Raw genomic sequence first — 25,285 nt, 5'->3', positions numbered from 1 at the left:
CATTTGAGCATTTGGTACATGTGGTCAATTCCCCACGCAGCTGTGAAAGCACTTACTAAGGTGCCTTGATTCGAAGTAGAGTGTTACTATACCAGGTATTAATACTAACTCCAAGCTGCTTTAACCTCCTAGGACCTGGCGTCCACATATGTGGACATCACATTTTGTGTTATTTAGACCAAAATACTCAGTTTTGCTCTACAAGGGCCTGATATCCACTTACGAGGACATTATACTGCTACTGTTCTATCAAAATTTTAAACGAATATCCTCATATGTGGCTCTTATTTTTCTTAAAAACAAAAATAAGTTTTAAAAAAAAATCTGGTAATTCTTTGTTTTTACATTCATCGGGCCCCAATGTGACCAAATATCAAAGAGAAATTAAAAATGCATGCCGTGGAAGAGTTTGGGTCTTAGGAGGTTAAATTTACTTACACAAGCCCTCTGGCACATCATCTGCAAATATTTTTCTAATCCTATTTTTGGGTTTGTTGAATCAGACCTAATCACTGCAAAACAAGTATGCATGCGTGGACAAATGTAATTTGTTTAGACATGTCAACACTCACTGAAAACTGCTTGCGTTTTCTTCCAGGCTTGCTACTTTTAGGTGACTTCTCCTCCATCAGGTCCGAGTCCAGTATTGTTCTCTCACCCTATCAAGAAAAAATGCATGCCACAATTTAGACAAAGTACCTGCAGCTGCTTGGGTAAAGATGCACGTAACACTGAATGATTTAATTAGTGCATTTTTGTGTACAATCAGCTAGATGGCAGTTTCACCTCCACCAAAGATACTAGATCTATAGGAAACAGAGACAACTGCACTACAGTGAAACACTTGAACATTTGGGAGGGCTGGAGCAGGTCCTCCAGTGTCTTTGGTTGAGTGGACAATGAGACAGATAGAAACTGAATGACACATTCCTTTGAAGTAGGCTGAAATGAAAGCTCCTCGGACGCAGTGCTGACCTTCCACAGACAATTCCCTCTTGACACCGTTACAAAGACATAGATCGGCCCCCACCTTCCCCTGCTGCAATTTCCCTTTGATTAATAAAACTGTCTAGCCCCAGGAACAAAGCCCCATGTCTGCCATCACCAAGTACCCCTGGGGTTGACGGGAGAAAAGATGATCCTAATGTAGATGCTTTGAGTTTCAATATTGACTGAATAGAACCACCAGTACCAGGTTTGAATGCAAATGAGAGTGCAACGCCATTCCTGACAGCTGCAGTGGGGGGGTGGAGGGCCGGGTCCTTATTAAATTCCTTCAGTACTGAATGTGAAATTCCATCAAAGATAAACGGGGTCTCTGCACTGTAGGCATTCTCCAACCTCTGCTGACATGTTGATAAGTGTATGTATGTCTAATCTCTAGTGAGATGGCGTAGTACAACATGATAAAATGTTACTATGAGATAGTACAAGCTTTTGTCTATATATAATGGGTGGAGTTAAGTCTAACAAGAGGAGTTACTGAATTACGGAGGTAAAGTGGTATAAAACATTAATAACTTTAAGAAGCAGCAAACCAGAGTAAAAGCAGTCTCCAGTGCATATCCACAGTTAATTTGTCATCTTAAAGACATTTAACTAGAAATTACAACAATGAACATATGAAACTACGTCAGATTTAGTGTATTTCAATATGACACAGAATTACTGTGCTATGCAGACTATGGAAGTATCAAACTGCAATTAAAGATAAAAGCAATTATGGCATTGCTTTAACCTTGGATGTTGGATCTCATGTTCATACCTGAGCTGTCTGCGCTTCATCAAGAAGGCGATGCCATGAACACAATCCTTCAGCAATACATGGAGTGGAAGGCTGCGACGCGTTCATGGATAGAGCCTGGTGGGTTTTCTATGTATGGCTTATTTAGGGAGTCATAAATACACAAGACATGTTGCCATTTCAATACTGTTTGTGTGCAAAGGTGGCGCTGGCATGAATTCTCCAACTTTCCAAGTGGCACGTTGACTTGAATGGGCATTCCAGCTAAAACTTCAGAGACTGGAAACTTCCTGCTTCCAACAGAATGCAGGATAACTGTGGGACTGAAAAGCGAATCCAAGGTGGAAATGCCTTGAACCTTAATTATTTCACAATGACCAGCAGGAGGCAACTCTTGTAGTTGCTGTATGATCTATGAGTAAATGGGCCTACTTCTCACTCAATTTATGACCTCAGTAAACACTCTCCTACTGAGTTTAAGACCTCATTCACTCATTTCGCGTGCTGTTTAACACAGCATGACGTTCATTTTTTAAAATTATGGTTCCATTTACAGTAAATTAACAATAAAGCAGGTTATGCTTTAGGATTTGGCTCATAGTGTGGTATTTGGGGGGGGGGGGGGGGGGAGAGATTGGCTGTGGTTCAGGAGGTAGAGTGAGTCATCTATTTTTTGGAGAATTTAATTCGAAGCATCCTTGGGCAAGATACTGAACCCCAGGTTCCTCCCGATGTATTCTTTGGAGAGTGAGTATATGAATGCTAGGTCACAAGTGTTTAGGAATAGAAAAAAGCACTTCTATGAATGTTTGTGTAAATGGGTGAGGCTTATAGTCAGTGTTGGGGAGTAACGGAATACATGTATCGCCGTTACGTATTTAAAATACAAAATATGAGTAACTGTATTCCGTTACAGTTACCGTTTAAAAAGGAGAGTGGAAAAGTATGAGCTGTCAAAGAGCAGAAACGGGAGATGAAAGCATGTAAATATAATAATAACCACTGAAGCCAAAAAGAGTGCCTGATGAGCCCAGTTGTAAGTAAGCTATTAAGACTCGACTGTACACTGTGATCGTATTTTCCTCTAAAACAATAAGTTACGTTGGAGCAGCCTTTCAACGCCTCTCTCTGTCTCTCGCTAGCAAAGCGGACTCAGACAACAAAGTAAAGCTAGTTTTCAGCTACGAGCCCGACATGAACCCGACGTATTAGCCAGAGGTCCCTTTACTACGGTTTCGGAGCCGCGGACCTGTTCTATACACGCGCGGAATAGTTTTCTATATGAAATCGCTGCAAAAAGTGCAGCCTTACCTAATGTCCACCTACTGTTACTCATTTTATATTAAGATTTAAAAATCTAGTTGCTATTGGTATGGAGAGTATCCTTCAGTTATAGTAATAAATCACACAGCAATACTACATTCATATAGTTGTAAAAAGCATGATAATATATTAAGTAATCCAAAGTATTCCGAATACGTTACTCTCATTGAGTAACTTAACGGAATATGTTACAAAATACATTTTGAGGCATGTACTCTGTAATCTGTAGTGGAATACATTTGAAAAGTAACCTTCCCAACACTGCTTATAGTAAATAAGAAAGCAATTTGAGTCCATATATGCTCCTGTTACATTTTTTTTTTTAAACAAGATGGCAGCAGCAAAATGAGACTAAGCAGCCCACAAATCAACAAGCTGCTTCAAAGTGCATGTGCACGTCTTTTACTTACACTGCATGACTTCATCTGGTCTTCCACCCTGGTGTTACATGAAAACATTTACCTTATAGATTATACTCTAGTGTCATAATTTATTCTGGAATTAAAGAACAGGAAATGAGGCCACAGGATCCATTCAGCATCAGATCTAATTAAATCATTTCCTTTTATCAGCACAAAGGGTTCAAAAGTCAATTAAATGTTCAAATTTAAACACTTAGGGGGTAAGGGGTTCTTGATTTGGGCAAAAAGATTACAAGCTGCTAACTGGGCCTTGGAGTTAATTATTCTTTCAACTGCTGTCTCAAAAGTCAAAAATTCACCTCATATGTTAAACCAAAATGGACGGGATTTCCTTCATTTTCTCAGAAAATTATTTAAACAGGAACAATTTCATTTTAGCCGTACAAGATGTGCCCTTTGACGATGATCTTGTCATGTGAAAAAAAAAACTTGCAGTATGCAAAGTGAGTTTTTACAGTAGCCTTAGTGTTGAGCATATTTCATGAAGTACCTGGTAGCTGTGACATTCTGGGTTTGAGTCAGTCCTACAGTAAAATCTGCAACTCATCCGATTCTGTGCTGATGAAATACTATAACTATATAATATGTTTTAAAAAATACCATAAAAGTACCACAAGGTCTACTAAATAATTTAAGGGCAAGGGGTTTTAATCATTATAGGCAGTTATTTCAACCGTCTGGCCACGTTTCGCCCTCAGTGTCTGCCATAGCCATCAATGCTCCTGGGAGATAAACTAATTTGCATAAGGAAATAGATATAATCAAGGTAAATGATACTCTGATTGATGGGCAGAGGATTAAAACTGGAAGAAATGGTTATAAAATAAGTGAAAATAATGACATTTTTGTTAGAGATAAGCATTTGAACGGTTATTTTTACACGTAGATTTGAAACCTTTTGTAAGAGAATGTGTTTTGATGATGGTTCCAGTTCATTGTGCGATCACTAATAGAGTGCCTGGTGCGTCGGTTTTTCCCTACCAGGGCGGCAGAATTTGCATAGATAATAGCACGTTTTGAGTGCAGCCTGGTGTGCAGGCTCATTTGGGAACCACTTACATGGATGACACAATTCAGTGGTGCCTGGCTATCTCTGCAAGGACAGCACAGCACAGCACACCGCTCCTCCAGTTCTCTGTTAGAGAGCTCAGGCTGAGGTCCTCCGACTGAGGACAACACGCCATTTTCACATTCAGCTTCGCCCTAATATTTTCTGAGAAAAACAACAAAAAAAGCCTGGAATATAATTTGTTCTTGCCTGGAGTGAACCCTACTACATTGTCAATATCTCTGCATTATTTCCGTCTGGGTAGCCAGTTATTTAAGGCAATGTCTGTTGCCAGGCAACAAGACTAAGGGCAGTACTGTGTAATGGGAACACAGAAGAAGAGGACAGATCCCCCCAGCAAAAGAGCTGTCGAGCCATTCCAGCTCCATCTCAACCTACACCAGCCAACGCCCACGTCACCAACCACCATTATACCAGTAAATGTCACAGAATACAGCTGCACCTCCCAACAGCCTCTTCGGTGCCGCTGCTATTGCTGCCACACAGGTGATGCTGCAGTTACACAGAGACTGAAATTACAAGTGCGTCTGCATCATGAAAGGTGACAAGGCATGTCACGTGCTGTTGGATTCTACTGTAAAAATTTGCCCATTTCTTCACTGAATAGAGGAATTCATTGCAATGAGGTCTGCTCTAGCAATTCTTTGGACTGCACAGATTAGTGAGTGTGGGTTAATGATTAACGGGAATCGTAAAATTGAGGAAGATTTGAATTGGTTTTGGCCTGAAGTGACTATAGAAATCAATCCAATCCACTTCCTTTCATTTTTAAGGCTCTATCTGTGTAACAGCACGGTCATAAAAAATACAATTCATGTACACATACTCCGTGCCAAGATCATATGAAAATACAAACAGGCAGTGCATGCTATATCACTGCAGGACGAGCTCAGGGGTGAATAATGTCTTTTTAAATCAGTGCTTCCGAAGACATTAAAAGAAGCACTTTTCAGTGATGGACGAGCAAATCCAATTCAATCTTGAGCTCAAGTCAAGTGATTCAGAAACCCTCCCGACATCTTTTTAAAATCACCAGATCATGAGTTAAGTTCCGCAACGTGTCAAGTGACGCATTTTTTGTTGTTGTCACGCACGTGTTTCTTACCATTGGATTTCCAGGTGAATCAGCAGTGGTGGTGGTGTTGGTGAGAGTGTTGGACGGCATCATTGAGAGTCTTATGAGCTTATGGGTAATGTCTGATGATGGGTAGTGTAGATATGGACTTTCACGTTAAAAGGAAGTTGAAAAGTTTAAAAGAAAATAAAGCAATGACGGATGATCCCCTCTTCTTCCTGCTCTCCTGGAAGTTAAAAGAAGAAAAGCAATGGTAAGATATGTTCAGCAAGTTTGTCTTTAATGTGTTGATTCTTTAGTTTCATGCAGACTAGATAATCCAGTGACATATTTTATGTATCTTCTCTAAAATGAAGTTGTTTTACCCTGAGCATCAGCTTTCTCTTTGCTGAGTACACGTCATGTAGCTATAGGACCCTCACAGGCTTCTATAGATACTGTATGGCCACTATATCCTACAGGCCCCTTTACACCACATGAATGTGTGTTGTGCAGTAGACGACATGAACTGGGTGCATCGTGCAGCCTGAAAATAAAGAGCGCGATGCTCCAAACTAAGCGCAAAAATACTTGTATTTTTGTGGGGACATTTTTCAAAATTCATTAATATTTCATTTCCATCGTGAGAGTCTGGGTTAAAGTTACTCGAGCGGTCTGCCTAACGCGCAAAGCGAAGCCACAGTTACACTGTTTTGCACTCGTGGAAATTTACAACAACAACAAAAAAAAAACAACAACCTATATTCGTACAGGATGTGTTGAATCTAAGGGCTAAAATGAGACTGATGACACTCGGTTGTGATTTATTTAAAACATGCTGTATGTAAAACACACTGCCGGATTTACGTCCACGCTCGTGGAAAATAAATGTAGGCAACAACCAGAACGTGTTAAAAAATAATTTATTATAAGGCCACACAGGCGTTCAGTGTCACCGCATTTCCATGCCATCAGCCTGCAATCAGGCCACACGCTTACACCATACTACGATCGACTGGTGTGCATATATTATTCAACCGGCTATGCGTTAAAAATTGCAAAGTTTTAGACGTTTTTTTACAGCAGGGGAAGTCTGCAATATGACCCAGGGGATTGTGGATCTTTTACAGGCCACGGACACTGAAGGATAACCCCCCCGTTATTTCCTTTAATGAGGCCACAGCTTTGAGAAGCCGCGATGCTGGTTCCGTGCTCCAAAACCGGTCAAGTTCACAGCTCGACGTCCAATCAGCACATCTGCAAAAAGCGAACCCTAAATCGCTATTTCCCCATTTCCATCGAGCGCCTTCCGGTCGTTCACGTTTTTTGTTCACATAAAGGTTACCCTTCCTGCGTGGTTGCTCGTGGCGGGTTAAACAAATTTACATGCGTGAGTCACTGTGTGTCATTACCCGGTTTTCCCAAGTCCCAGGCCTGACCCTTTTTGTCTCGCTTGCTCCCGGAGCCTCCTTCCTCTTCTCTCCCCGTCCTCCACCTCCCCAGCCGGCCAGCTCTCTTCCAGATGCGCCGCTCTGACTGCAGGGGCCTGAAGTGTGCCTGCTTTTCTCTGGGTCCTAGAAACAGTCATATATCGTGGACTCAACACATTTGCAAATATCTACATTTTTGCACGATAATAGGGCTGGTATCGTCACTGATTTATATAATTGATTAGATTCCGATTCACAAGGTCCCGATTCGATTGGATTTCGATTGAAATTTTGCGTCAGATAAACAGCTTAAAAGTTATTTCTTCGGTATTAAACAGCAGAAATAAGCAATAAGCAAGAAAATTATGCAGAAAACTGAGATTTAAGATGGGAAACTATTCTTGAACTACACTGACAGAGAGAGAGAGCTGTGCAGGAAGTGTGATTTTATCCTGATGGAAGCAAAACAGCAAAAATAAGAGTAATTAATGACCATATTTATCAAATTTAAAGCGTAGTTTGATCTTCTTTTACTGCTGGTTCAGTGCATTTTGGTCGGAGAGCGACAAAACCTGCACCATCAAAATCTATGAGGTGTCGAGTCTGCGCTTTGTGTTTACGTCTTTGTGTTAATAAGAAAATCGATAATTGAAACCCAGCCCTACTCCATGTGTATCCCCCGAACATTTGGGATGCCTTCATATGTTTATTCTTGAGTATTTACCAAAGCTATTATAATTAACTAAACGAATATTTGGGGAATGCGTCTATTGAGATTTGTGTACATTGTAATGTGTGCATGACTGTGAAAATAAATGAAACTAAGCTGAATTGAATTGAAAACAAACACTCAAAGTAAAATTTAAAAAAAAAGCTCAATTGGAAATGCAAGTCTTTAGTAACTCTGGCCTTTACCTTATACTCTAACATGAGACAGGTAAAGGGGAATCCTGTATAACAAAGATAATTCAGGCTGGGACTCATGCTACCACACTGTGTGCACTGAAGACCACAAGGCTGCAGGGATGCCTCTATAACTTTATTTACAGGTCTATGCATTATTGCACAATTGGAACAATACTATGCTTAGTTTCTAAACTGATTTTACACCAGAGACATTTTAATGGTCCAGATGTCCCCTAAGTGCTGCTCTGGTTGGCCCCAGTGATGTGACCTTAGGGTAAAAATAAGCAGTAAACCAAACCACATTTTTACCACTGCCCCTTAGAGAGTCTCTGCGTGCCTGTGCCAAATGACAATATGCACTTGCAGTCATAACCAGTCCTGAGCTGTTTTGTCCTTTATGTGTGTGTAGTCCCCATCTCCTTTTCTGCTCATTGCATATTCAAAAGATTGTCCAAATCTCACATGTCAAAAACCTGATGAACCTGATCATTTAAAGCTATCACCAGCAGCTGTTGAAATGCCGTGCACGTAAAAGTGACACACTGACAAAATATGCAAGATAAGTTCTTAAATGTATCAAAATACACAAATACTAAGTTGAGAAAAATGAAACAACCAAGCATGCAAGAAGTTTCCTGTTTGAAAATGATTGTTGCATTTTTAGTATTGGCACTGAAACACACAAAGGCTTGAACTTGTTCAAATGTAGTGTGTAATACAAGTAATACATGTGTAATAGAAAATAATGACAAAACACACACACACAGGAACCTGGAGAGACTTCCTAGTTTTTATTTTGTTTCTTTTATGGGCCCCCTGGTGGCTGTGGGGCCCCAAGCAGCCATGTAATTAGCTGATGCCTGAAGCCAGCTTTGGGGTCTGGTGAAGTAACACTTGTGTCATCTATGCCTATTTTAATTAAACTGCAATGTGTGTTTTACTTCTTGACGCTGGTGTAGACTTTTTCTTTTAATGCCCCACTTTTTTTTTTTTTTTTTTTTTTTACATATTTATGGATTGTAACATTCCCTGTACAGTCTGTTCATCCCTGTTCAGACCCTTCAAATTACTTGTAAATGTGCCTTTGTTAGATTTAGACATTTATGATTTTTTTTTTTAATCCTAGATTTCTTATTCTGTACGCTAATTGGTACCTGCGATGCTTTGTCTCTGGTATCTAATAAGGGATGAGAGGACAACAGTATCCTTCAATCCTTTCTCGGTCAAATCAACAGTTTTAGAGAAGCAGACAGTTCAACTGGCGAAACGCAGTTGGGACTAATAAAATGTTCAAAGTTTCACTGTGATGCCTGTAAGCGCTGGAGTGGAGGCTGTGACAAATCAAAAGTAATTTCTTTGAAAAAACTTTGGTACGTTTCCTGTAAAAGAAAGTTTACTTACACAAAGACAATTTAAAGTCATTTACATTATGCATTAATACATAATAATAATAAGGCTTTTAAATGCAAATTACAAGAACAGAACATCAAACAAAAGGAAATAAAAACAAGTTTAGAGATGTAAGAGTAGGATAATTCATGATGAGCTTTTAAGGCTCAGCTGAAGGCAATACACAATATTAAAGGTATTAACATTTAGTATCTGAGATCTTTGCTCGGTTTTACTCAGTAACTTCTAAGTCCTTGTTTAATTTGCCCCCTGGGAACAGTTAGTATCCTTTATATCGCAGTAAAGAGTCACATTAGTAGGATTTATTAAGATGGCAAAACAACACAATAAAAAAGAAGCTGGACAAAGGTATGAGTTTAAAAAAAACAGTGCAAAGGTCTAAGATTCACTTTATTTCAAATGTATCTTAAATTAAACGTGCAAAAATGCATGCAGTATATCAAAATGTTTGGGACTATAGTCCATATAGAATTCTTCATCTTGCACCATGTCTGTGGTTTTATCATTTTCATTTTATTACTCACTATTGCAAACAACCATCTATACCCGTACATGCCACTAGACGCAGTCGCCCAATGCCAGATTCCGGGAAGGCTAAATGTTCACCGAACAAATCCCTTTGGGGCAGCTTGAAGGCTTTTCATGGGCAATGAGGAAGAGAGGACATGTGTGCGTAGCAGGCAGATGTGGTTCACTGATATGGAAGTAGCAATGGCTCCTCTTTCTCATAGTGTCATTGGATATTGGATATTACACTGTAGACTTACCTATATTAACAAAGGATGAAACACTCATAAGACAGCAAGTGATGATTTGTCCTTAAATACACATTGGAGTAAACATTTTTTTTAATCTACTCTACATGAATGAAGTGCATATTAAATAAAAGGGATGTGACCAACATTACTTGCAAAGTTTATCTATTTCCTTGAACTCTATACTTCCTGTATTAAGTGAAATACATGTTAAAATAGCATAACAGCATGTGTCTTCACCACTAATGCATTGAAATAAAGGAAGTAATACTTTAAATGTGTAAGAATGACCTCATTTACAAGTGTGAACATCAAACTAGACAAAAAAAGTGATCAAAGAAACCCAACTCAACATTTGCACTGCAACAAACTTGCAAGTACATTTCAGGATTCAAAGGCAGTTATCTTAATGTTTCTATGTTACAATGAAACCTAAGACTTTTACTGCCCCTATTCTTTTAATTGGTATAATTAATGCTGGAGAACGTAGTCTAATTAAAAATAATAATACTGCTATGTACAATTCAGCAATGAAACACTAACTAAAATTAGTGAATGAGATTTTTGTAAGAACATTCACTATAAATTAATAGTGATGAGAGTTGCTATGAATGATGCTTCCATTATGTGTGAATTGTAGCCTCAGTTTCCTGTTCTTAGCTGACATGAGTGGCACCCAGTGTGGTTTTCTGCTGCTGTAACCCATCTGCTTCTAGGTAAGACATGCTGTATGCAAATTTCTGCATACCTCATTTGCAACGAGTGGTTAGTTGAGCTACTGTTGCTTTACTGTCACCTCAAAGCAGTCTGACCATTCTCCTCTGACCTCTGGCATCAACAAGGCATTTTCTCCCAGAAAACTGCCACTCACTGGATATTTTCTCTTTTCCTGACCATTCTCTGTAAACCCTAGAGATGGTTGTGTGAGAAAAAGACGACAGGCCAGCAGTTTCTGAAACACTCAAACCAGCCTGGCAACAACAACCAAGTCACCTAAATCGCTTCAGTTTGAACTTCAGCACGTCATCTTGACTATCTCTACATGCATAAATGCATTAAGTTGCTGCCGTGTGCTTGGCTCATTAGAGATGCATGTTAATGAGCATTTGCCAGTGAGTACATGTTACTTGCCACCAATGATAGCTGATGTATGCATCGAGTGATGATAAATAAAAAAACGTGACCAGCCGCAGCCATATTTTAAATCTTTTTAATATATCTCACATTTGATTTATTTACAAAAGACAGTGGCTTTGTGACATAAAACTCTGTTTTGTAAAATCAACATGAGAAACAATGGGTACCAGAAGCATAACCATACAGAACACATACATAGATAAATAACATCAGGGGAGCGTTGTCGCCGAGGTTGTCCTCGTTACACATTGTCTCTCTGCAAACATTAAAAGGATCACGATGTATGCACCTCTGTGTGACCAGCTATGTTATAATTGTATTACCCCGAGTTTGGTCTGACAGGGTATGTACATACAGTATTGCCTCTGCGTTGGTTAAAATGACATCAGTGACTCTCTATCAGTAGATCTGGAATGTGTGTGTGGTTTTTTAAATTATCTTTTTTTCTGAAATATTTAATATGAGTTTGTTTTTGTTTGGGGATTTTTTTTTCCCCAGCAGATGAAATCATTAAATACGAACATCTTCAGGCATTCTGTGAATAAACTATGAACAACAACGTACTAATGCAGATATACTTTGATATATACCTGGAATTTGACACACAATGTCTGCAAACAGTTTGGCACAAATGTAAAGGCTGAGCATGAGTAAGTTTCCCCCAGAACATAATAAATAAATAAAATCAAAAGCTAAAACAGACATAAAGGCTGACAGTATTTGCTGAATGGTTACTTTGTACAGCACTCTACAGAACAGCTACAGGCACGGACTGAAAGAACAAACGGAAAGCTCAATTTTGCACCGGAATGCATGGTTGAAATGACGGGGAAGACAGGAACTCGCTAAATTTTTACCTGTGCAGTTTTGTAATTTTGGGACCTTTGACGCCGGACGAACTTTTTGACAGCAGGGGTCCCAGAATTGTACTTTACGGCACCTGCTATATATTATATTTGGGCAATTATACAAGTGAATCCTTATTCCAACAAAATCATTACAATAACGATACTCCACTAATATTGTAAACCATAATAACAGTAGTGATAACGCAGAGCAGAAAAGAGAACTTAATGAAAAACGTCACATTAAGAACAACAATAACAGAGGAGTGTCTTTTTGTTGTTTTTCTTGACACAGTGTAACAGGTTGTTCAAACCCTATACTTAGCTTATAGCACAGGCTTAATTTACAAATCTCAAAGCAGAAAAAAAAATGTAAATAAATAGATCACACTTTTTGTAGTTTAACTGAGGCAGACTTTACCCTGCGCTTCTTTCTGGGACTGAACACATCCCTCTTAAACTGCTCACCAACGTTTACCAATCAAGCATTTACTTAAAAACCCGACGTTGCCTGTTTTCATATGAGATGAAAGGCTACTCTGAAGGACAAAACAGTGAGCTAGACAAAAATGTAAAATTAACTGAGACTCACTCTACTAGTGACGTAGGATAAACTTCCTTTCATGTTAACAGCTGCCTCCTTAACAGGCGAATCACTCTGCTTTTCCACAAAAAGTACAAATTCACACACAGACAAACTATATTCAACAACATGCTTCACTGAAATCTCCTTTTCTTCGAATCCAATAAATAAAACAAACTTGACTTGGTAGAATGTGAAACTATTTTGGGAAACTTCAACAAAGCCAGTGACCACAACTGCACTATTCTGCAGTTAAATCCTCCATCTTCAATTAACATTGATCTTAGTTTGTGGCAAAAGATTTCTTCATGTTACCATCACATTTCACCTAAATTACCTCTGCAGTCCCTGAGCACCTACCTTCATTGCACATACACATTGTCAATATTCTCGAAATAACAAAATAAAGCTATTAAAACATTATCTACTTGCTCACTAAAACCTTAAATCCTCAAATTTTATAACTCAAAACTAAAAGTCAGTGCCTAATTCATTACTATTTAACATCCTGAGGTGCTTCTCTATACTTTAAACCAGTGTTTCCCAACCCTTTGGAGCCACGGCACATATTCCCCATTAGAAAAATCACACGACACACCACCAAACAAAAATGTCACAAAAAGCATATTGATCATTTTCCCCGGCACCGGCCATAGCGGAATTGGTTTGGTTTGTCCCCAGTATACCTTTTTTGCTTTCTTCTGACCACTACTACAGCAACCCATTTAATTAGAGCAGCCAGTTATACTGCCCTCTACTGGAACAGAATGTAATACAGTAGTTCTGCCAGTCGCTGAGTACTAATCAGGTGGAAACAGATAACGGCACACCTGATCATTTCTTACAGCACACCTATGTGCCGTGGCACAGTGGCTGGGAAACACTGCTTTAAACAATAAATACTGAGGCTACCAGCTAGTCAGTGTCATTTGCAAGGAGGCACCATGCTGTGCTGAGCAGTACAATGCCCTTCAGGTGGTTCAGTTTTCACTGGGAGGAAACAAGGCTTGGCTCATTATTGTGTATAGAGCAGCCCCTCGGTTTGTAAGCGCACAGCCCTCTTTATTTGCAAGGGTTTGCTCACTGAGAGCACATTAGCAGCAGAATAGTATAGACTCATCGAGTGTGTTTACATGCTCCTGATATTCTGGAAACAACAGTGGTAAAAGTTCCATGCTATTCCTTATTCATTCCAAGATTTTTTTAAACGATTAAAGGAAAAATTCAGCCTTGTGGAAACTACACCTGCTTGCTTTCTTGCCAAAAGGAGAAAATCAAAATCAGTGTCAGATGTGTACTCTGGTCTGGAAGGTAAATGCAGGACAATAGCAATCCTTGCAATCACCGTGGTCGCTGAAAGGTTGCCATGGTCACCAGCAGTTTGCATGAAAGACTTGTCTGCAAACATTTGCAAACTACTCACCAAGCTGTAGCGAAACTGTTTATAGTAAAACAGAAACCAGAAATGGAGAACTTATGCCGTCAAAGTAAAAGTTGTGCCTTTTGAAATGTGTTAGTTGCAGACGATAAGGAAACTTTGATATTTTTTTTCTCACACTTTTCACAGCATCACTGTTGCTTGCAGACAAATTACCATCTCCATTGCAAACTACAGGTAGCCAGATAAAGGTTTTTGATGCATCACCTTATGTGCAACTAGTTTCAATTAGCAACCAGGGGCTCGTTGACTGGTTTCTAGACCTGTGTGAGTCAGGCTTAAGCCAGTATTCTTGGCTAGAAGCGGGTGCTCAACAGCTAACTTGGTTTTGCTTGCTTTTAAATATTCGTTGAAAGAAAAATAGAAAAAACAACCAAATCTAGTGATTTTATTTTATTTTTCCCAGCTAAGTTAGCTAGTATTTTGTTTTTGTGATTCTTGATTGCCAGGCCAATGGCTTCTGACAGACCAGCTAACCCTCCTCCGGCTTTTATACTAGATTAATCAAATTTTGTCCCAGCTTAATCCTTTCATAGCACTACGAGAAAGGAAATGAAGTATTCCTTAATATGAAGCTTTTCTCCAGGCTGTGACCAGAGCATAGAGCGTCTTTGCTATTGGAGACTAGAGTGGCAGAATACAGATGTGCAGGTAAACACACTCAGCATGAATTCTGAGGCAGGACACTTCTGACACTCCAGCTGTCATCATAAACCCACAAAGAGCTGGCATAGTGTGGTACAGTACCTTTATCAAGACACGAGTGCAACGTCATGCAAAAAATATCAAAACAGAAAAAAAGAAATGCTAGTGCTAATCATACAAAAAGCAATGACAGGGAACATGTGGTGACAGCAGGTCGCCTTCATGTTGGGGCATTCCCAAGGTCATGTGTGTACAGAATCTTATATACAGATGATCTGCTGCGGTGGAACAGTTGGGAGAGAAAGCACAGCAAGCCATTCCTTAGCAGTCATGAGGGAAATCATTGGGTAATTACAGCAGTTTTTGTTTACAGGACAACATACATACTTGCTAATTATACACATCTTGCTACCAGCAAGGTGTGAAGAAACTTTTTTTTTTCACATAGTGAAATCCTGTTAGATTACAGCATGCATTACTCTACGTGCTAATGCCAGGGGGGTTCTTGTTGTTATTGTTGCTGATTCTTCCCAGTTAATGACTGTATGTCCTTACAGGATGGGATGGTGTTCTCTTTCCCTCAGTGCTTCTGTAATCTCACTGTGCCTGGATACACAAACAGAAGAGCTTGTTGACAGCCCGAAGAGTCTAGATGAATTAGTTGTTTTTTTTTTTAAAAAGAAAAAAAAGAATGTGGCAATACGCCACAGTGCATCGCTGCTTTTGGATGAAGTGTGACAGAAGGAGCCCAGTTCGAAGAGCCAAACAAGTATATTTTTCTTGGCTGATATAGGTGCCATGCAAATATTTAGTCGGAGCCAATCATTCAAATCCAACAAATGAAGAAACAACACAGTCATTGTCATCAAAAGCTGCTGTTTCTGCAGTAATTTTATATTATCCTGTCAAATTTTGATTGATTTTATGTTGCAACAGAAAAGAAACCAAATATTGCATATTTTGATCCTGGCCAATCGTTATAATTACTATTACCAGACTTACCTCTGTCTCCACCATTCCTCATGTTGGTCTCCTCATCCTCTGCGGCATCGTCCACTTTAAAAAACAAGAACTACATTTTAGTGACAGCAGTTCCTTATGTAAATACTTGGGCACAAAAGGCTAAAATATAGCAGAAAGAACACAGAAGTGCCTTTTTTAAGATAAGAAAAAAGGACTGAAGGCGAAGAGGAAGAAAAAAAAGCTAAAAACCTATTTTGTCTAGACTAACCTGAGTGAAGCTCTTTCACCAGTGACGACATGGTGTTTGTGATTGAGTCAGCAGCAACTAAAAGATCATTCCGAAGATTTCTAGGCACACCTGAGGAACAGAGAACGGAGAAGACATCAAATGACCAGTCTTGGAGTGTAACTTTGCGTAAGTATAATCTGCTTCAAATCCTCTTTGTTTTACTGGTTTCAGACGAACCCTGAGCAAAGGCCTCCAGCACATCCCCTCCCACACCTGCCAGGCAGTCCTGTGGTGTGTGAGTTGGGGTGGACCCAGCCGAGGTGGAACGTATGGGCATAGGCATTGAGCAGCCCGCACCGTGGCTGGGAGAAGAGTGAGGGGAGCCTCCAGACTGTGACTGCAATGGATAAAACCATTTATGATAGTTACGGTAATCATCAGCACATTACCTAACCTCCAAACGTAGGAACCACATGCTGAAAGTTCACATGCAAGAGGGTAGAGCACAACTTCCAGGGAGCACTCTAAAAATAGTAGCAAAGTTGAAATTGGAGAGGTATACAACCAGATAAGCTTAAAGAAGAGACTGGCTACATTTACATCAGGACTGATTTCTGATATTTATGTGTTTGACCCTGGCAGGTACAAAGACACTAGCTGACCGGTGTCATCTTCTTCCAGAAGCATAATAAGCGAAAAACATGGAATCTATGCTTGCTAACCTTTAGTGATTCTACAGAAAGAAGATAAAAAAACAAAGAAACCTAAATATCAGCCTAACATCAACTAATCAAATTCTCGAACAACCAGTTTAAATAGATGATGCTCTATTGGGATCACAGATTGCAGCTTTAGGAAACCTTTTTGTTTCTAAAGGTGACTTCTAATGAAATAAATCTTGACACAGATGTGACCAAAAGAACTTAATCCTTACTGGGAGAACAAACAAACAAACAAACAAACAAAATATTGGCTAAAAGCCACAACCCCCCCCCCCCCAAAAAAAAAGAAAGACTTGTGGTAAAGCTATACTGATTGGCTTTACCTTGTCTGTCTATAGTACACCTTTACTGCATTCACAGGGTTAATGAGAACCATGCGTAGGTGTGCATGTGGGGCTTGTGCTGAGTTGGGAGCTATATCTCATAGAGAAAGGATCAGTGTGTGTCTCTGGGACTGTTGCAGGCCTGGGTTGATGGCTCCGTGCCAGGCAGCAGATGGCCAGCCAGACTGCAGTCATATTAGAAGTGAGTTTGTTAGCGCCAATGAAAGGAACAGGTCCCTGACATTTGGACCAAGAAAAACACAGTTCTCTCAACTCGCCTGGGTTAGAAAACAAATTTTAAAGATTGTGCCTCTACCGCACTGGCATGAAGCTAACAAGGAAGTGGTGGAGCAGAATCAAGTTTGACAACTAGATCAGTGTAATCATGTTAGGTAGTGGAATCCTATCATCTTTCTTAACAGTCGTCTTAAAACCTATTATAAACGCTTCCTTCAATCACATCTGTGTGGAGAGGGGAGCAGTGGACTAAGTGATGTGACTAGAGCAGGTATTGAGCCTTGCAAACTGAATTAAGGGCAACTTACAGCCTGCTTCTGCTCCTCATCCTATCAGCCAGCAAAGGTAAGCAGAGAGTGAGAGAGCAAGGAGAGTGAGAGCAACAGAATTAAAGCAATAAAAGAAGAAGAAAGGGGTTTCTGCATGCACCACATGGCACGTTTACATAAGATTACTGCTGTCTTGGTTTTGAAGACTTAAGGAAATTTTCAATTCATCAAATAAAGCCTAATTATGTAAGGTAGAATATCATTGATAAAACCTGTGAAATATAAAAGAATAACAGCAGATTTAGGACAGTTAATATCTGTTCTGTTCTGGGTTATTATATATCCCTACTTGAAGATAAATCTTCTCCAAGCAGGTGAAAGTTTTACCTTTAGCAGCCTCATGAGACCCTCCAGCTGCACCATCAACTCCCGCCTGCTCTCTTGCAAGGCTGACATGCGCCTCTCCAGCTCATCCTTCCTGTGTCTGCCGAGGAAGGAGGAAAACAAAAGATTTATGCATTCCTGTTTTATTTGTAAGGCATAATCTTACACCAGTGCTTTGCTTTAAACTCCAAACAGACAACAAAAGATTCCTGGAAAATATTCTGTAAAGAAGGCGGTGTCATCTGAAACTGAAAGCATTTCAGATGAAGTCTATTTCAGAGACTTCATCAAAGTCTATTAGCAAATTATTTTATACACTTATTCACTTCCTGAAGAGCAGCTAAGTGAGGGGATTATTTTTGTGTCTGGGAGACAGACTTGCCTTTAGGTCCCACGGCATTTGCATCAAGTATGTGCACCATAACCGGCATTATTAGGTAATATGTTTTCTCAATACTGAAAAAATGACATCAATGTCACACCTTAAACCAAGTGTGTCAACCTACAGCCATTAAGGTCAAATCCAGCCATTAACCCTCACCCTGACACTAACACTATGCTATCAGAATATGTGTTCTTTCACGTTTTGGCATTCAGGAAACAAAGACTCCTGGATGCCAAATAACAAGGCTCTAGTGTGTTTTTCTGTTCTTGCTATGATTAAGCCCCAGTGTTCCCTTTTATTCTTCATGAGCTCTTTGTTGTTCAGAGGTCTGTTTTAGGATAAAGTTTTGATTTGCTGCTTTTCATAAAGTACATGCACAAAAATGGTCTAAAATAATTCTTTTATATATAAAAACATGACTCTGTGACTGCTTGTGGCCTCTTTTCAATTCAGCTTCTGGCTCTTTATCACCCCCTGGTGTCCATACTATGTAACTGTATATTGAAAAAAAAAATTAAAGCACAGTAGCAATCATTTGTATGGCTAAAGTTGTCCTATAAGAAACGTACAAACATTTGCAGATTGTAAGCAGCAGTTATCTGTTCTTCATCCTGTGGCTGTATAAATGCAATAGGACATCTGTTCAGTCCAAATACAGCTCCACACAGAACACTGTGCTGTTAAATATTTACCATTTGATGATGTCTGCCCTAAAGCAAACATACTAAGAGAGCGTATTAATATATGAAAACCTGTTTACTAGTAAGAAACAATGTGGTTACGTGACATAAGACAGAAATTACCTAATAATTACCATATTATGAAAATATTATCAACACTAACATGCCAAAAAGAGTCCGCGTGGGGAGTAAAATTGAAAAAAAAAAACCCATGATACAAATGGATGAATGACTAAAGATTAATTTAGAAGCTAAACAGTTAAGCTATAAAACATTAAAAGATGATGTGATTTGAACCTTTGGCACAACTGTTGACTTGCAATGTTGCCTCTGATGCATTATTTAGGCCAGTTGACACAATCAAGGAGTCGTTCAAGGTAAAAAGTGCTGTAACATGTCCTCACAGGGTGACTCTCTCCCAGCAACTGAACCCAAGGGTCTCAGTGTCCTGCCAGCAAGACAAATGTCCATGCTGTTGTGGAAGCAAATGCTCCCTAATTAGGCACACATTAATTTTACGTAATGAATGAGTTCAGTCCAAAAAGGTACAACCGCCCTGAGGTTTTGTTTGTTTTTATTTCTTTATCTTTTTGACCCCTTAATGATGATGTTATATGTGATGTATCGTGTCGGCAGGTTGATACCTGAGGAGTCGTAGTTCGGTCAGGAGTGTGGGGTTCTGCTGGGCTTTTTCTGGTGTCGGCTGAGAGGCCTGTTCATGCTCCAAACGCAGCCTCTGGATTTCCTGCAGGATCTCTCTGAATATAGCAGACAGCAGAGACGAAACGTGAGCTTTATTACTCATGCTGTGTTGTCACATGTTTAAAAATACCTTAAATGCAAAACTTGCATTTGAAATGATTTAAAATGTGAAAGGAAAAGCACATATTGTTTACATACTGTACTCAGATGAGTCAAAGGACAAAGATTTAATAATGGGTTTACTGCTAATGCATTCACATGCAAGCAGCATTTTAATATTACAGATGGCTGAGAAACTTTCAAAGGAACAGCTTGATTAGCCACGCTGTGCACCGTTGTAATATTTTTAGCACACATATATAATCATCATCTCAACTAAAGGCTGTAACAGAAAGCAAATGAGTGCAACAAAATCATGCATCACTGCTTTACCACCAACAAGCCAAAAAATCAAATCAAAACCTGTCACACATGTATGACAATGGTCGCATGATAAGCTGTACCTGTTTTTGTTCTCCAGCTCTGCAATCAGCTGCCTCTGCTGCTTATTGGCATCAAAGTTGAAACTGAGATCTGTTGGAGGACATTGTTGCTGAAAAACAAAATTATCATAAAACAGTATTAAAAACACGGTGGGGAGAACAAAAGTTAAATACAAACAGCTATCGCGTCTGACCACAGCGAGCAGTAATGATGCTCCGCTGGAGACTTATTATGTTTCAGCATAAACAGGAACCACAGCGTCGCTTTATCCCTTCCATATATAACAAACAGTGACAAAGAAATCTACTGCTGCTGCTTCACAACAAAAGAGTTCAGCTGGCGAAACCAGCGGGGCGCTTTTTATTTTGAAGCATGTATGTGTCATCCTCGTTACCATTTTTCTTCACCAAAATGTGCCTTCAAAACATATTTTTTTCCATTTCTTGGAGAGGTTTATGTTTAAATTTCTAAAAGGTAGCAATGGAATATGAAAGAGTTAAGAAGGAGAGAGTTGTACTCTTCCAGCTCACGACTAGTGGAGCATAAAATCAGAAAGCAGTTTTTATTAAGAGAACCTGATTTTGTTTGGCTGCAGAGTAAACAGACCCAGCAGTTGGTGTATTTGTGATAAGGAATCTGGCTTGAGGAGTATTTGTTGCATATTTGAGCCACACTTTGCTGTTAACATGTTACCAGCATAGAAAGGACTAGAACTTTTAATCAGATGACATGTGCTCCTTACTTCACTGTATTTCTAGAAAAGTCATCAACGTAAGGGCTACGTTTCCCATTGCTTAGAGATTTTAATGCCCTGAACATGTTCAACTCCCAGCTTGGCTGACCTTCAACTTGAGTCATTTCCCTGCTCACTGCCCCATGTGCCCTGCCTATTTCTCTACAGCGCTCTGCCAAAAAGTAAAAATTCCTTAAGTCTTTCTAAAACAAATACAAGTCATGGAAAATAAAAGCTCACATTTCAGTTTCAAAATCCAAGTTCCCTGTGCTGATGAAGAAAACCTGACAAAAACTTCAAAGCATCAAATCTGAAATGCAGGGTGACTGATGCCCACCATGGGGTCTCATACTCACTGTGGAGTTGCCCGCCTCAGCTGCCAGGCGGGCAGCGTATCGAGCAATGAGGCGGTGCTCTTCATCTAGCCGGCTGGGACTCTCCAAGACACTGCCCAAAGTCAAAGATAGAAAGACACATCATGCACGCGTGCACACATGCACACAAGCATAGACAGCAACAGTGACTCAAATGTCAAAAGCGCTTATGTAAGTAGAAAGGAACAAAAAAAAATTGCATGGCGCAAGTGATTATATAAAATAATTTGCATGAAAACAAAACTTCATAATTAAGGCGACCTTACAAAGGACAATTGGCTTTGACTGCAGTGTTGATAGACAGTCTGAGGTACAGTAATTGGTCATAACAATGAACTGTGATGGATAAGAGAGAATGCAGCATGCCAAATGCATTTGTGACTGTGCCAATGCCCATTCTGGCCATTTCATCACTGACTGGAAATGTCAAATAAGGCGCAAGACTTTAAATGACCATGGGTGTGGCATATGGTGCGGACAGACGACAGGACATATGCTGTTCTTTCTCGGCAGGCGGTCTGCAGTGAAGAGTGAAGGACAGCTGATATGGAGTTGGGCGCTATCTGAGAGTAAGTGATGATTAAGACCATTAAACCCAATCTGGCTTCAAACCCGCTGCATCAGCAACCACACGGCCTCAAAAGGACTGATAATCAGCCTCTTAATTAACATTTGTATTTGAATCTTATCTATACACATAAATCTGCTAGTGTACTGAGATCATTTCAGCTATTTTTTTCAATGTTTTTTTCCCATAATTTCACTGATTACATCATTAAATAGTCACTGTACGATTTGACATATTTTTAGATACTATCACCTGACTGGAGGAGATTAAACTTGGTCCACTAGAGGAGAAATCACTCAACCAACATGTCATAGCAGTCGTTTTGAGCCAGATCTCTGAAAATGTCTCGTTAAGTGGGGCACTTTCTAAATAATTTACCTTCTCGTCCTCAGGCCAAAGCACAGGCAGAGTCTGAGGTTTCTTGTAGAATTAAAGTAAGGCATTAACATACGTCAGGGAGCCGTTTGGGTTGAATCTTCAGGCTGGAAGCAGCTCCAGTGTTTTGTTCTTCAGGGAGTTTCTTGGCACCACCTGATGGCCTGAGCCAGGTTTCAGACAGAGATGCATGAACTACCTTTAAGCGCTCCAAACTGGCATCTTTCCCAGATACTTATTTTAGTTGTAAGCATTTTTACTCAAACACAATTTCTCAGACACCACTGTGTCTGTCATGTTTACCTATTTCAGCTCAGCGTGGGCAGGCTCAGAGTTCAGATTTCTGGTTTCTTTGACGCTCCTATAAATAAAGACTAAATGACTTTTAAGTGACAGATTTTGGATATCAAGTGTTTACAGCACTAATATCAATATATATGATTTAGAGTAAATTCATCCATTTTCATAAAAAACAGCAAAACATTACATTAGGTCATTTGCCAACCACTATAAGTACGATAGAGTGACGTTAATATGTTTTTGAATAATGACGCAGTGTTTGTAGTTTTACCTAGGTCACCATCACATTGGATTTTAACCAAACACTAAATATGTCATTGAAATAAAGACATTCAGCTTTAATTCAAAAGTTTTGCATCATCTGTTTAGGACATTCAGCCATTTATACATAGTTTGCCATTTTCAGAGACTCAGAATTAAATGGACAATTGGATGACGAGCAGTTTTGTGGCTAGGTGAGGCCTGTTTCCTGGTTATTTACAACGATCTAAGTGGATAAAAGATCTAACGCCTAAATCCCAAGTGTTGAACATTTGGCTGCTTTTCAATGGAAATCTCAATATCAGGTCCAAAGAGATTCTGCAACAACTCAAGGAGTCTATCATCAGCCAAAAATCAAAATCTATCAGAGAGAGAAGAAAATTTCACACCCTACGTCAAGAACACTCTCAGGGATGAAGGTGTATTATTGTCGAAGTCTAGAATCAAGAGAACCCTTCACACATATAATTACAGGGGGCTCACAACAAGATGCAAACCACTGGTTACACTCAAGAACTAGAAGGTCACTTTGCGAGGAAACGTCTAAAAGAGCCTGCACACTTCTGAAAAAAAATTCCTTGGACAGATGAAACCAAGGTGAACTTGTACGAATGTGATGGGTGTACACTGCTCAGATTCAGCCTAATAGGACAGTGTTTTATAGTAGATAGATAATGGCCCAAAGCAAACTGCAGAAGCAACCTAACAGTTTCTCAGGTTAAACAAATGGTATATTGTTCACTGACCAAATAAGTCACCTGATCTCAACCCAACAGAACATGTTTTTTTAGTTAATAAATACAAATCTGAATGCACAGAGACTCAGCAAAGGCCTGGTAGGCCATGCCATGTGAGGAAATGAAGCATTTGGTGATTCCCACTGGTTCGAGAACTCAGACAGCCATTGATTTTATTTAAAATCAGGTTAGTTTGTCCGATTACGTTCAAGCCTGTAAAAAGCTGCCCATTATTCAGTATACATTTTAAAACCCTTGAATTAAAGCTGAAAATCTGCACTTCAGTCTAATATTAAATGCTTGACTAAAAAAATACAACGACGGTGTACAAGAATTGTGCCTTTATCCAAATGTGTATGGACCTAACTCTATCTGTTCCGTTTCATTTACTCACTAAATACACCAGGTAAGCCTGCTTCATGAAAATTATTCTCAACTTCAATGTTAAGCAAGCAATAGCAGTTCATCAATCACATATAACTACAGCTGCTTTGTCAATAGTGCTTTCATACTGACGTTTGGTCAATAGTGAGTTGACTCTGAGTTAATGCCCTTTAAGTCTGAGACAGCATTTTGTTTTTTGCGGCTATAATGCGGCTAATAAGTTCTAAATTGTGGGCTGTTGGTTTGCTTGCTTATGCTGAGATATTGCTGTGTGAGAGGGAGATGTGGAAGAGAGCAGATGCCCTGTCAGCAGAGCAGACAGTATCAGAGAGCACACTGTGATGGAGGCTAGGAGCACAACACGCACTATTTTTTTTTTTTAGAGAGCATCAGTTTTTTTCTTTTCCCTGACATCTTATAGTTCTGTTTCTGTTTTTTCTTTTGTTTGTTTCCCTGCAGTAAAAAATCTGAAAGAGTCAACAAACAAGGACTGCACTGGTGCTGCTTTTCAGTTTGAGGCTTTCAAACTGAAGCAGAGCCACAAGGAGCTTTCCATTATTCAACAGTAACATCTTTGACTCGTACATCCTTAGTAAAAAAAAGCAGGCAGGCTAGCGCTGCGCAATTATCAAATACAATAATATGAACCCACTTTGACCTGCCTACTGATATCCTCACTGCCACTCACAACACAACCTATTTTAGAAGCGTCACAATGGCTCAGTGCACAATTCCTGCCCTAAAAATGGCAGCTTTGTGGTTGTTAGGACCCCTCCGAGGCAACAGCATCTTCGGTGCATGACATCTTCCCATACAGCCATGACTCACAGAGCAAAATGTCAAGACAAAGGTTATCGGGCTTCTTCAATGCACACAATGAAGCAAATCTCAGGAGAGTGTCGCCTTCTGCCTGCCCATGCTGCAAAACGTAATGTCTTCCACTGACCTCCACAGGTTTGGATGTGAGGTATTGTTTACAGCCTCGGGTGACCCTATCTTGTCGGCTTCCCTCAATGCAAGCTGTAATCTCGATACCGTCGGGCCACACAGACAAGACTGCACTGCACAAAATGTTGATCTTGCAAAGAAAACTAATCCGGTATTGATTGCTACTTTGCTTTCAGCAAGGTTAAATACTTACACTTTGTTACCAGGTGAAGTGACTGATCTTTAAAACAGAAAAACAGGCTTATATTAACATGTCTCTTTAAAAACACAGTTTAGGGCTAAATCTAGTTGCACATCATTGGACCCTTTTTTTACAAGGTGCCCTTCAGCTGCGAGGGTCCTTGGCATAGTATTGTATGATACCTCAGCCTGGAGAAACACAAGTGGATTAAAAAAAAAAAAAGCATCCACAGGACTTCATTAAACTGCACACTGAATTCTTAAATAAATTCTTTAGAGTTCAATCA

At 39.6% G+C, this 25,285-nt stretch overlaps 2 protein-coding genes across 10 annotated transcripts in view; both read right to left on the bottom strand.

Moving 5' to 3' along the window:
* The window catches only part of LOC113011724 (DNA (cytosine-5)-methyltransferase 3A-like), a 50,380-nt gene extending 43,209 nt beyond the window's left edge, over positions 1-7,171 (bottom strand). For all 4 annotated transcript variants that reach the window (XM_026151412.2, XM_080293845.1, XM_026151410.2 and 1 more), the window contains exons 1-3: positions 7,025-7,171; positions 5,664-5,859; positions 573-659 (exon numbers count right to left, since the gene is read on the bottom strand). In XM_026151412.2, coding sequence (XP_026007197.2) covers positions 573-659; positions 5,664-5,726 — 150 coding nt within the window. In that variant the 5' untranslated portion in view covers positions 5,727-5,859; positions 7,025-7,171. The remainder of the gene's footprint in view (positions 1-572; positions 660-5,663; positions 5,860-7,024) is intronic.
* Positions 7,172-15,203: 8,032 nt separating this feature from the next.
* The window catches only part of dtnbb (dystrobrevin, beta b), a 34,693-nt gene continuing 24,611 nt past the window's right edge, over positions 15,204-25,285 (bottom strand). For 3 of the 6 annotated variants that reach the window (XM_026151324.2, XM_026151322.2, XM_026151321.2), the window contains 9 exons: positions 21,228-21,318; positions 20,159-20,247; positions 19,598-19,711; positions 17,892-17,988; positions 17,544-17,564; positions 16,191-16,350; positions 15,993-16,082; positions 15,764-15,817; positions 15,204-15,367 (listed from right to left, as the gene is read on the bottom strand). In XM_026151324.2, coding sequence (XP_026007109.1) covers positions 15,342-15,367; positions 15,764-15,817; positions 15,993-16,082; positions 16,191-16,350; positions 17,544-17,564; positions 17,892-17,988; positions 19,598-19,711; positions 20,159-20,247; positions 21,228-21,318 — 742 coding nt within the window. In that variant the 3' untranslated portion in view covers positions 15,204-15,341. Of the gene's footprint in view, positions 15,368-15,763; positions 15,818-15,987; positions 16,083-16,190; positions 16,351-17,543; positions 17,565-17,891; positions 17,989-19,597; positions 19,712-20,158; positions 20,248-21,227; positions 21,319-25,285 lie in introns of those variants that run through there. The other 3 variants (XM_026151325.2, XM_026151323.2, XM_080294212.1) reach the window with 2 other exon arrangements.

This window comes from Astatotilapia calliptera, chromosome 19, assembly GCF_964374335.1.
Source record: "Astatotilapia calliptera chromosome 19, fAstCal68.1, whole genome shotgun sequence".
NCBI classification, from domain to species: Eukaryota; Metazoa; Chordata; class Actinopteri; order Cichliformes; family Cichlidae; genus Astatotilapia; species Astatotilapia calliptera.
The sequence above is the reverse complement of the archived record's forward strand: the minus strand, read 5'-3'. Positions and strand labels throughout refer to the sequence as shown.